Source organism: Leuciscus leuciscus (genome assembly GCF_965113295.1).
Source record: "Leuciscus leuciscus genome assembly, chromosome: 8".
NCBI classification, from domain to species: domain Eukaryota; kingdom Metazoa; phylum Chordata; class Actinopteri; order Cypriniformes; family Leuciscidae; genus Leuciscus; species Leuciscus leuciscus.
Window position 1 is genome coordinate 44,955,720 of NC_138732.1, and position 13,737 is coordinate 44,969,456.

Consider the following 13,737-nt stretch of genomic DNA (forward strand, 5'->3'; position numbering starts at 1 on the left):
TCTAGATTATAGTCAGTAATCATATCATTAACAATGAGTGCTTTTGAAGTAAGCGATCGAATATTCAGCAACCCAAGCTTTAGCATTTGTTCATCTGTATTATAGCTGTTTTTTATTTGTTGAACATCAATTAAATGTTTACCCTTGAATGGGTTTAGGAGTTTTTTTGTATGTCCTAATTCTGGGAACAGACACAGTCTCTATATGATGATATCTAGGTGAAAGAGGCTCTATGTGATGGGATTTATCTGACCTTGGTGATGTGAGACAGCTAGCAGACGGTCGGTTTAGCCAGTCTGTCTGCTTCCTGACCTGAGCCCCAGATTGTCATGACCTGAGCCCCAAAGTCAGTTGTGATTATCCGATCACACTAAATGCGTCTCTATAGCACGCAGTGTGTTTATCGTGCAATTTATACGCGAAAATGAGTTTTTACGTGCATAGGATACGCATGGGTTGGTTAGGGTAGGTTTAGTAGTGGTGTGGGGTGTTTGTTACACGCAATGAAGTGCGTATCATATGCACGTAAAAACTCATTTTCGCGTATAAACTGCACGATAAACACACTGCGTGCTATAGAGATGCATTTACGTGAGAACAGGCTGGATTATTTGTGATTGAATGTGACATTCTATTGCTCTCTCAGTTAATAGCCTACATAACTTCAACCAGACATTATTAAATCACAATGAGAAATGTTTGTTTTGGCATGTAAACAATCTTCCTCTTTCTCCACAAACACACAGTGCTCCACATGGTTAGAAACATGGTGAGATGGGGAAAGGCAGTAGACCTAACCTACCACAAACATGTATATGGACAGAAGAAGACATATAAAAGTATGGACATTTAATTACACATATACACACTGTTGGGATTGTTCTGTCATTTCTTAATCATTTGCTCAGTCGGTAAATCATTTCAAAGAGTATTTATTAAAACCTAAATTGAAGTCTTATTTTTTCATATCAACAGGAAACATTCCTATCCTTTTCCCCCCAAAAAGGTGCATTTATTTGACAAATTGCACATATATATATTTTTTTATATCTGATTTAACCCATAAAAAACTGATTTGTTATATGTAAAGTAGTACTGTCAATCAATTATAAAAATTAAGTCAGTTAATCACAATTTTTTCTGTGATTAATTGCAATTAAAATCACTTACGTTTTTATAGGTTTATATTTAGTTTATATATTTTATAATGTAATCATTTCACAGTAAATCTCCAAATTAATGTAGAGACAACATAAAGACAGTATATTTTAAATACTTGTTTAATGGCATCTTTTTATGAATGAAGGTCAGTATCACTGATAATAATACTAACGAAATTATAACTTACTAAATCGAAATGATAACTTGCTGCTCGTTGATCTGATGCGACCCGAAGGACAGGATGAATTGTGAACACATTAATGAGAAAGCTATTTTAACCGTGGTTTTAGCTATGATGGAATTCTTGCCATATAAGCAGAGAGGCAATAGCTCTGAGCAAACGCAGTCTTGAAAGGATTTTAAGCAAGAAGCTTTTAGCGCAGAAAGAACAAAACGGATGTGGCGGCTTTCATTGAACAGCTTCAAACCCCTGGCCAATGTCATGATTATAGATGCACCAGAAATGTTGTTTGAATGGTATTTTAACTGATAGGGAAACAGTGCGAGCTGCGGAACAGTTGCAAAGGAGGTTGTGATCGGGCAGCAATTTCCATTAAACAGTGAATATAGCCTACTTCTGTAAAACTGATCGTATCGTATGTTTCAATAAATGTCGTACGTGACAAATTCAACAAGAGAACCTCTTTTGTATCAGAATCAGAAAGAGCTTTATTGCCAAGTATGTTTTTTTTTTTTTTTTTTTTTTTTTTTTTTTTACTTTTATTTATTTGAACAGGGACAATGTAAAATATACATTAACCTTAAAAAAAAAGGAGAGATGCATTTTACCAGGTTGTAGCACTTGTGCTAATTTCCACCTGTAGTCCCTGGGCAGGCTGATGTTAACAGATAAAATCTTATAATAATACATAATACTTAATAATACATTTATCCCAAAAACAGCATTAAAATGATCACACCCTTCATTCATTCCTCAGCATTCATTTACAAATACACTCTCACATACACATCAATTACCATAAATTATGTGAACATGTTTGTTTTAAAAGTAGCCCTTTTTTGGCCCGATGTGAATTTTTAAAAAAATTTACACATGTGGTCAGCTCGGTTGGCAACTTATATTCCACTGTCTGATGGCCATACTTGAGAAAGCTGAGCTGCCGAATGCTGTTTTACACTGAGGAATCCTACACTCGCCCCGAACAGTCGACCGAGTGGCTCGAGATGTAATTTCTGAACTCAGTGAGATAAACTTTTTTAACGGAGGAGCTGCAGTACCATTTATTATCTTGAACAAAAGACAGAGATTTGAATATATGATTATGTTTTCAAAACTTAATATACTATGTTTTTTAAGAATATGACAGTGGTGAAATAACCGAGATTTCTTGTCATGAACCTTAAGAGAGCTTTTGTACAATGATTCCAGGGGCCTTAATACTGTTTTACATGCCTGTGACCAACTCGTAATGCAGTAACGAAAGTGCGGAAATATCATCGCATTTAGATATTAATTAGATGCATCTATGGTCATAGAGTTTCTAATATATCTAAAATGTGCTATGTTCATTTTCAACGTGTTAGTTATTTTTTTAATATGTTTTTTAAAATTAAAATTTGGGTCAAGAATGACTCCTAAATATTTAATTTGGTCAACCCTTGAAATTTCCTGACCTTCAATTATGATTTTTGGTTCAGTTTTAGATAGTGATAACTTACGGCGGTTTGTGAAAAACATAGAAACCGTTTTGTCAACATTCAAAGTTAAATGAGAGTTTTTCAGCCAAATGGAAATCTTTTCCATTTCCTCAGTTAACTTTCGGGCAACATCCTTAACAGTTTTACCATGAATGTACACCACTTTGTCATCAGCATACATTATCATTTTAGCATTAATACACACAGATGGAAAATCATTCATATAAAGAGAAAACAACAAGGGCCCTAATATAGAGCCCTGTGGCACACCCATAGTGCATGCTCGTAAGGGAGATGATACATTATTTATAGATACACACTGCTGCCTTGCACTGAGAAAAGATTGAATCCAATTAATTGTACTTGTATTAATAGAGAAATGTGTTAATTTATCTATCAGTAGGTCATGGTTTACTGTATCGAAGGCCTTACGCAAGTCAAGAAAGACCGCCCCTACAACTCCTCCGCTATCCAGACTTGATTTTATTTCCTCTATTAAATAGTAACATGCTGTCTCCGTTGAGTATCGTTTTCTGAAACCAAACTGGAGAGGATGTTATGCAGCATTGTAATCAAGATGTTCCACTAGCTGAGCTGCAACTACTTTTTCAAAGACTTTGGAGATAGTGGGAAGGATGCTTACAGGTCGATAGTTAGAGACTTGGAGCTTGTCTCCTGACTTGTGTATAGGCTTTACTATAGCTGTTTTCAAAGCTGTAGGAAAGATACTTTCATTTATAGACTGATTTATAACCTTAGTTAACACTGGAGTTCAAATTTCCTTGTGCTCTTTTAAAAACACAGAATCAATGGCAAAAATGTCTTTAGATTTACTATTATTTAAGTGTGATATGACTTTCAAAACTGTCCCTTCATCAACATGAGATAATTTAAAGAATGACTCATCACAATTAAAGTTATATACACAAATTGATTTCGGGAACGTATCTGCCAGATCCCGCACAGAATGTAAAAAAAATAATCATTAAAATGTGTTGCCAGCTCTGTATTGTCCTTTTGAATAACTCCGTTTATTTTAAGTTGCACATTATCACAATTTGTTTTTTCTTTTCCAAGTAATTTATCCATACTTTTCCAAAGAAGTTTACTATTGCCTTTTGCATCTTTAATCAAATTTAAATAAAAGTTTGCCTTGGCTTTTCTAAGCTGTGTGGTAACTTTGTTCCTTAGACTTTTATATACATAATGATCAGTGGTCAATTTTAATTTAAGAAAGGTTTTAAGTGCCAGGTCTCTCTGCTTCATTAGATCCCAAAGAGAGCTACCAAACCATGGCAATTTCTTTTTATTAGTTTTGTTTCTCTTTAATTATCAAGCGTAGCGTTAGTTCTGGCAGGTCACGTTAGTCAAGCTCGCATCAGCTGACTATCAGCTGATCCACATCTACCTATAGGAATACGACGCCTATCACCATATACATATATAAGCTGCTTCAGTATTATCAGCAACTATCGCGTTTCTCAGGAGCGAATTACCCTCCTCCATCCCCAGCTCCTCCTCTCGTCAGTCAGGATTTGGCATTCTGATTCCCTTCGAATCAGAATAAATTCTCGAATTATGTTGTACTTTAAAATCTTGAATTAATGATATCTGCAATACATTCATGTTGGTTCTGTTCTGTTTACCCCAAGGGGGGTTATTGCTGCTCTCCCTGCTCTTATCCATGCTAGGCTGCATGGATGCGCAGGGAGTTCTCGCCCAGAACGGAACCATACCACCAATCCAAACTGTATGCTAATTGTCAATCATATATGACGGTAGTGGTCCTGACAGAACTGTATATTTGGTAACGGTCTCCTGTAAAGTTAAAGTAATATTATTGCATGTATACTCACAGCCTTTACTGTCAACTTTACACTCCCAATCTATTTCATTTAGATCATTCATAAGTGCAATTTGATTTCTCTTAGGAATATGGCGGTGGCGGTGGCGCAATGGATAAGACACATGCCTTTGGTGTGAGAGACCCGGGTTCGAATCCACTGTGAGACACCAATGTGTCCCTGAGCAAGACACTTAACCCCTAGTTGCTCCAGAGGCGTGCGACCTCTGACATATATAGCAATTGTAAGTCGCTTTGGATAAAAGCGTCAGCTAAAATGAATAAAAATATGGAGAATTTTATTTTGATTTTTTATTTGCTGTTTGTCCCTGTACCTGGATTTATTTATTTTTCTAACAACTAGAGTAAGGTTGTGATCTGACAAACCTGTTATTAAATTGTATGTTTTGGTAACCCTATCTGGTTTATTTGTAAATATGAGATCAATCAAAGTTTGGGAGTTTTTTGTTAGTCTAGTTGGCTTGTTTATCATTTGAGTCATTTGTACCGAGTTTGTGATATCCTTAAGTTTTTTATTTCTTATTTTATCAAGCCAGTTTATATTCAGATCACCCATTAACAGAGTTTCTTTTCTTTCATATTTTTTAAGTATTTCAGCTAAGCCAAGATAAAATTCATTTGTTGCATTTGGTGGTCGATATACAGCAAGTAAAATTAATGACATTTGTGCTGAAAGGGTTATAGTAACACCGACGCACTCCAAGGTTTGCACTGGAATGTCTATTTGATGACTATCGATGCTGTCTTTCACGTAGATTAAGACTCCACCTCCTTTCCCCTTCCCTCTGTCCCGTCTGTAAACATTATATCCAGGAATTGTAAACACGGATAAAGGAGTCATGGAAGTTAACCAAGTCTCTGTAAGACACAGGTAATCAAGATTTGAGTCCAAAAGTAAATGTTCCAACTGTTCCGTTTTTGAAATCACACTACGTATATTTATATGTCCGCCAAATATTCCTTTCGGTTTTGTTTTATAGTACCGATGCATGATTAACTGTTTGAAAAAGTTTAGTGTTTCGTTGTTTGGAGGTGACAATAGTCTGCAGCGAGCTGAGTTCTGCAGTTTTGGACGCACAACATGCTAAGATGTTACCTTGTAGCATGGAGGTCACTGGTGTTGCCGTGGATGTATTCAGCTGTGGTGAATGTTGTAATACCATAGGGCCAGGATTTGCATGAACATCCCCGCATAGTAGTAGCAAAATGCAAAGAATCGTCGCATTTCCTCGCTGAACTTTTGCGTGACGAGCCACTCTCCGTGCGCGTAGCTGACCGCGGTGATCATCCTGGCAAACGGCTCGCCCACCGTCCAGTACGTTAGAGTAGATTAGATACTGGCTCCAAGAGTCCAGGGGAGCAGCGAGCGTCTTTGGCACACCGCCAAGTAAGGTTGAGCGTTCACGAGCAGCTACCCAGCTCCCAAACATTTGCGTAGTGGTGAGAGCCATCAGGTAAAGCAACACAATTAGCACACTTAAGACCCGGGCATTGATATCTTTTGTCAATGGCCACAATGTCCAGATTGTTACGGCAGTTCTTCTTATATAAGGCGGCTTCCCAGATGTCTTTAGGGCAAGTGAAAGATCAGCGCCTGCCAAGCTCCTGCTACCTGCTGCCGCTACCGCCATCTTTTTTTTCCCCCACACACACAAGGAATTTGTTTTGGAGACAGAAGAAGCTTCCAATACAGAGACAACAACAGTGACAATACACAGATAGCAAAATAAAAAATAAAGCCTAAAGATAAATGAATAAAGCCCTATTCGCACGGCTAGGGACCTCGTGTGAATTATAAATTACCCACCCACGTCTGATTTTCATCTGGTGCATTTGAACGGGATAAGCGAAGCCTGTGATTTTACTCGAATTTACTGACTTATCTCCCGGAAGCCGGAACCCGGATATGATGTCAAGACATTGCATACATCTACCTCCTTGTTTCCGATTATTTCTCAACATGGCTGCTAGTGCTAAGAAGAAAAGTCGACATTGGACGCGTGAGGAGACACTCTTTTTAATCAAGGTTTGGGGTGAACCACGTTATCAAAGGCAATTCAAACAAATATTTACAAAGACCGCGGCCTCCGGTGCCCGTCTGTACAGGACTTTGGAGATTGGACCAAGTGTAAAGAAAGGTTGGACTGCCTGAGAAGAAAGTACCGTGATGGCCTCAAAAACAACAAGAAGACCGGAACAAACCCCATTAAATGTCCTTATTTTGATGAACTGGACGCTGTTCTCGGAAAGATTAATCAACATTTCCCTTCTAACGTTAGCTAACACATGGTACAGTAATAGCCAGTTTAGCCGCTATAAAACGTTTCTCCTTTTCAACAGCTAACGTAAGTTACTGTAAGGTTAACGTAATGCAAATATGTGCTAACGTGCTACAGTAAAAGCCAGTTTAGCAGCAACGTACAGTAACGTTAACTTTATGCTAACTTTAGTAATGCCACACAATTAAGACAACCACTTGCCAATTGTTGATCCACAGCAAAGCACATTAGTTTTACATTCGTTTTCTATTGTATCTATATACAGGTTGCCGACCTATGAACAACCCCGGAGACATAAGGATGGATAACGGGGGGAGTTCAGATGAGGAATCTGACTGTGGTAAGCAGCCTACACTGGCCTGTACAGTACATAATACTGTAACGTTATATTGTGTTAATTTATATGTAGACATTGTATGTTCTCTATAGTTAAATAAAGAAATAAGTAGAAGCATAGTAAATCATTACTGAGTGAACCTGCTTGATTTTCTTTTGTTTTCAGCAGGTTCATCTGAGAGCCCTAATGATCACAACACCTCAAGGGAAAATGATGCAGAGGATGAGGCATCCAGTCATGGCTCAGCCTCCAAAGCACCACCACCCCCACCTCCTCCTGCTGCTGAACCCAAGCCACAAGGTGGGCTCTCATGTTGGTAATAGTTTTCAATAAGCTACACAAATGTAAGTAGTTACTTAGGAGCGAATGGATGATATGGTTAGCTGTACTCTCAATATTTTGTCAATGTACCTTTGGTACACTACCACACACTAGGTTCAGTTGAGTGATGCACCTGCTAAGAGCAGGAAATTGTATTTTAGGAAATCATCTACAGTGATGCTTTGTTGTGTGTGCACTTTCATGTATGAATAGAATAGGATGTGAAACGAGACTTGTCTGGTTTATGTTGTGGTGAACGGCAATAAACCTGCACTTACAAAATCCCAGGACCGTCTCCCTCACCCTGCTTATAGTAGCCTACGACCATTATAGCATAATATACAGACCACACATCACAGCATCACTTTAATTGAGAATAAGAATAAAAGGAATTATGAAAGCTCAAATACATCCATTTCTTAACAGGTGCATCACTCAACTGAACTTTGGCACATTGCCTGGGGCACTGACATTGCCAGGCACACAGATGTAACCAAAAGAAATGTCCCAAAGGTATATTCACAAACCATTAATTGACCTTTACATAGTTCTTTCCAAAGGAATTTAAAGTAATCACTGTAGCATTGAATGATCCCAGTATTTATAGGTTTTAACATTGGAATTTGCTGAAATAAATGTTTTGTCTTTGCAGCACATTGCAGAAGAAAGGGGCGAAAAACACAGATAATGGAGGCAATTGACAAGGGTCTGGACCGTCTCCTGCTAAATGAGAACACCCATGACTACGATAGGGAGTGGTTTGAATGGGAGAAAGAGATGGAGAGAAATAGAATGGAGCTGGAAAGGAAACGTCTTGATTTTGAAATAAAGAAGATGGAAGCTGATGAAAAGAGAGCAGAAGAGAACAGGGCGCTAATGCTCCAGATGTTTCAGTGCTTTAGGCTCCAGTCCCAGCATTCAACTTTTTCAGCCCCACATTACTACCCTTATACACCACCTCATCAACGCCCATCAGCTGAGAGCATGGACTTCCCACCCACAACCCCTGGACCCCCTGCCCCAGCAGCATATCAAGTGCACTACTACAATGACCCACCCAACTAGCTTTTTGTGCCTTAACATCTTGCAGGAAAGCATTATTTGTTCTTAGGCCTTTTAGATTTAGTGTGTTTAGAAGGTCTGGCAGTTCACCATTTTATTTATTTCACTTTACTTTGATTTTTGCATGGTTTCAGTGCTTCCCTACAGAAAGCAATATTTAGCACATTTTATGTAGGGAAAAAGGTGTGTTAAAAAAAACTTAGGCTGGACAAATTCCGAATGTGCCTTTTTCTTTTAGGAAAGCAATATTTGCACATTTCTTTTATATTTTGTAAAAAATATATATTTTATATCAAAACACTGGAAAAAAAAGTTGAACAAAACTTCAATCTTATGTGAATTGCCAAGTTCAGAAATGAAGGATGCTCTGCACTATTTCACGTGCGTCTTGACTGCATAGTTTGTGTATGAGCTTCCAAAGCTTCTTTGCACTTTACTGATTTGTATTAACATGGGCCACTAAGGCCTCCCGGATGTGCTCTGCTGGGGAGAGAGCAGAAAATATCTGCTGCTCTGGTCCTGCCTCTGGCTGATCCAACACATCTTCCAGGGATTCCTGGTAAGCAACGTTCTGCATTTCACAGAAGTTGTGCAACACTATACAAGCAGACACAACATACTTCACATTTTGGGTTTGACAGTCATTTCTTTTCATAATGCATCTCCAACGGCCCTTGAGGCGGCCAAATGCGTGTTCAACGTGAATATGAGCACGGCTCAAGGAGGCGTTGTAGGCTGCCCTGGGACCCCTCGCTGTACCTTCCGGGAATGGCTTCATTATGTTGCTAGTCAAGCTGTAGGCAGAATCGGCCACAATCAGGACAGGTATGTCGACCCCTTGGATGTTCCTACTGACTGGAGGGAAAAAGGTACCATCCTCCAGCTTGCGGCACAGACGTGAACACTCAAAAACGTATGCAATGTATGTGACCTCTGTCAATAAACTGCAGGTCTACGTGGTCCACCGAAGCCAGTGGTGTCGGGGAATTTCTTTGTTGTGCGAGATGAGGTCAGCTACACAAGCTTGCTTGTGTGCTAAGGTGTTTGTGGTTCAATGTCACACTTGCAAAAGAAACTTCACTAGAGGCATGATACAAGCTTGCTTTCCTGCCAACTCTCACACATTCACCGTGAGACTCAGGCAATTAACACTTTTCACACGCACTCACGCCACACAATAGCGAAAGCAAAGAGGACACGGAGACCGACAGACTAGACAGAGCAGGGTACTTTTGATATATAAAAAAAATTCAGCTCTCAAATTCTGTCAATTCCATTACGAAATTCAAACAATAAACACTGTTTTGGCGTTTGTTAATGTGACATGACCGATCCCTAGCGCCTCAGTTCTAGCGGCAGTGACCCGATCATCTCTACTAGCTAATAGTAAATAAACACGAATGAACAATGTTGAAAAATACAGTACAACTTACCGAAATGTATATTCCTCATACATAATATCGATCAATCAGTGTTTTTCAACCGCAGAAAGAGGTAAAACAGATGGAGAACAATTATGTCACAAATACCTCAGGAAAGCCGTTTAATGACCATGATATAGGCTATAGCACGTTAGTTGGCTAGAAAAAAAGAGCTATAGAGAGTATTTAGCTAAATATGTGTACTATATTACATATGTATTATATTTTTACTTATATCATTAAAGGCAGGGTAGGTAAAAAATGTATAAAAAAACTTTCTTCCAAATTTGTTTAGACTTTATATATATATCAATGCATAATTAAAATCTAAGTACTCTGAAAAAGAAAGTATAAAAATCGAGTGTCTGTAGACCTCTCATGACTGTTTTAAAGACAGCTCATTATTTCCATTCACTCCACCCCCTCCCTTCTGGGCTCCTTCCAAAGCCACGCCCCCAAAACACATGAACGCGCGACTCCGACAGCTGAGCTGAAGACGCATTGTTTACCTGAGACGAGTGGAGAGGAGCGCAGTGCATGCAGTGACATCATGTCAGAATCACATGTAATAAAAAAATTGAACTTTATCATTATGAATATAAACAAATAAGATGTATTTTAGTACTCACTATCAAGCTAGCATATTGATATTGGTAAAGTTTAAATTATGCACAATTCAACACTATAGCTATCATCTTGAGCTAGACCAATAGATTATACTACGATAGATTATAGATTATCTCTACTACAGCTCGCTAAGTAATGTTATGTTAGCTAGCCTATATTACGCAGCTACGTGTGCTAATGACACATGCTTCATGAAAAAATAAACAAAAAAATATGTATGATCAAAATACAAAAAGAAAGATTTACCTGTCCAGCAGAAATAAAGCCATCGAGGAGTCACTTTTCAGCCCCTTGAGGTCCCTCAGTTCTCGCCATCGCTGGAAAGCCACGCCGATATTAACTCGCGTTTTATTTCTTTGTTTATCCAAAGACTTTTTGTTCAATGCCTTTTCTTGTACTGTTACTGTCTTCCTTTTTTTGCCTGGTTTGCCTTCACTAACTGCATAGGCCGGTACTGTGAATTTTGCTTGCTCTTTCTCTGCCATTGTTTTGGTATTCCTAGGTGCCTCTTGAATTCCTCAAATCAAACGGGACGCGCAAGTGGGCAGGTTCTGTGTGGCAAATGGGTGGTTGCCATGGTTGCGAGAGAGTGACAGCCGCCTAAGCCAATCCTATGTTTCGTCCCGAATGGAAATAATGAGCTGTGTTTAATACAGATTAAACGGTCTAGAGTCACTCAATTTTTATACTCTTTTTATCAGAGTTCTTACATTTTAATTATGCATTGATATATATATAAAGTTTAAACAAATTTGGAAGAAAGTTTTTAATAAATGTTTTACCTACCCTGCCTTTAAATAAAGTTGTTATTATAATAAAAAACGCATTATATTGAATTTGAGTTAATTTTAACCTTAAATAATACTACCAGCTACCCAGGGGGCAAAACACCTGTTTTTTAGGAAATCAGACATGGGCTGCTGTAAAAGGTTGTCATATAAAAATGAAATCTATGATGTCTGAGGATCACAACTTGGGTGGACAACCCGGTCAACAAGCTGCTGGAAACTTGTAATTAGGGTCAAAACAATGCTACCTCAAATTCTGCTTTAACTCCCCGGAATCACCAAAACGGGTTTATTATATTCATGAATCCTGAGCCATATCTCCCTGATACTTTATGCTAGAAACAAACTGAGCACACCTTTCAAAAGAGTGGAAGATAAGCTTTCATCTGATGCCTTGATTGTACATGTAATTAGAATGTAACAGTTAAAGGACAAGTTCGGGATTTTACACTTAAAGCCCTGTTTTCAGATCGTTTCTGATGAAATACAATGGTTAAGATTGAAATTTGGACAAATGCTGCTGGCCCGAGAATTTTCGGTTTCTGTGGTAGACGTGGTACGTTGATAGAAAACGTTTTTAGAACAACATTCTTGGAACGTCTTTATGACATTATTTGTGATTGATGAAAGTTCTCATAACGTTGATAGAAAACGTTCTTAGAACAACATTCTTGGAACGTCTTTATGACATTATTTGTGATTGATGAAAGTTCTCATAACGTTGATAGAAAACGTTTTTAGAACAACATTCTTGGAATGTCTTTATGACGTTATTTTGTGATTGATGAAAGTTCTCATAACGTTGATAGAAAATGTTCTTAGAACAAGGTTCTTGGAACGTCTTTATGACATTATTTGTGATTGATGAAAGTTCTCATAACGTTGATAGAAAACGTTCTTAGAACAAGGTTCTTGGAATGTCTTTATGGCGTTATTTGTGATTGATGAAAGTTCTCATAACGTTGATAGAAAACGTTTTTAGAACAACATTCTTGGAACGTCTTTATGACATTATTTGTGATTGATGAAAGTTCTCATAATGTTGATAGAAAACGTTCTTAGAACAAGGTTCTTGGAACGTCTTTATGGCGTTATTTGTGATTGATGAAAGTTCTCATAACGTTGATAGAAAATGTTTTTAGAACAACATTCTTGGAATGTCTTTATGACGTTATTTTGTGATTGATGAAAGTTCTCATAACGTTGATAGAAAATGTTCTTAGAACAAGGTTCTTGGAACGTCTTTATGACATTATTTGTGATTGATGAAAGTTCTCATAACGTTGATAGAAAACGTTCTTAGAACAAGGTTCTTGGAATGTCTTTATGGCGTTATTTGTGATTGATGAAAGTTCTCATAACGTTGATAGAAAACGTTTTTAGAACAACATTCTCAGAATGTCCTTATAATGTTATTAGTACTTTCTGAATGTTATATTTAGGCTATCATAAAACGTTCTGGGAACATGTTGTTTGCTTCTTAACAGTTTACAATCACTAGATTTGTATAATATGACTATATATATATCCATATAAACATTTTAAACATCACAGTAGTTTATAACACCACCCCAATAAACCAGCACTATATAGCCTATTAATAAATTAATATTAACTAGTGCAAAATAAATTTTTTTCGTGTGTTTTTAGTAATTGTTGTTTTGGTGTGTTTGAGTGCTCATTGTTACAATTACACAGCAAAAGTTCAGTGACATTTTTATTTGTGTATAGTAGAAAGCAAATACTGATCCTGAAATAATGGCATAAAATAAATGTGGAAAATTGAACTAGACAATGCAGGGAGCAGACAGTGAACTCAGAGAAAATGCTACGCTTGAGTAAAAACAGTTTGTGAATAGGCTTCTACAAATGATGCCCATTGTGAACGCATTGAATAGGATATGTTTTGTTGGTTAATAGCATGCTACTATTACACAGTAGTGATAATGTTAAGCACCAGAATGAAATATAATATTCAGAAGCAAACAGCATAGCTGACTTACAGATTCGGTTAACATGCACAAATGAGTAAGTGTGACGATTCAGGGAGCAGGCTACACAGTGAACTCAGAGAAAACGCTACGCTTGAGCAAACAGTGTGAATAGGTTACTACAAATGATGGCAAACTGCCCGTGCAAAATCAGTTCCCTTTCAAGGGAACTCGAGCTGCGTTTGAGACGCGGTGGGAACGCCCTGCGTGATTGCGTCGGGAAGCAC

General features: G+C 37.8%; 1 protein-coding gene across 1 annotated transcript; it reads left to right on the top strand.

The window, feature by feature from the left end:
* Positions 1-754: 754 nt before the first annotated feature.
* Positions 755-8,134, top strand: LOC309504521 (uncharacterized protein; the record flags this gene model as incomplete). The annotated part of the gene is made up of 4 exons (XM_082177674.1): positions 755-839; positions 7,229-7,303; positions 7,469-7,600; positions 8,048-8,134. The coding sequence occupies 4 exons, from the start codon at positions 755-757 to the stop codon at positions 8,062-8,064; spliced, it is 309 nt and encodes a 102-aa protein (XP_082033800.1). The 3' UTR covers positions 8,065-8,134.
* Positions 8,135-13,737: the final 5,603 nt, after the last annotated feature.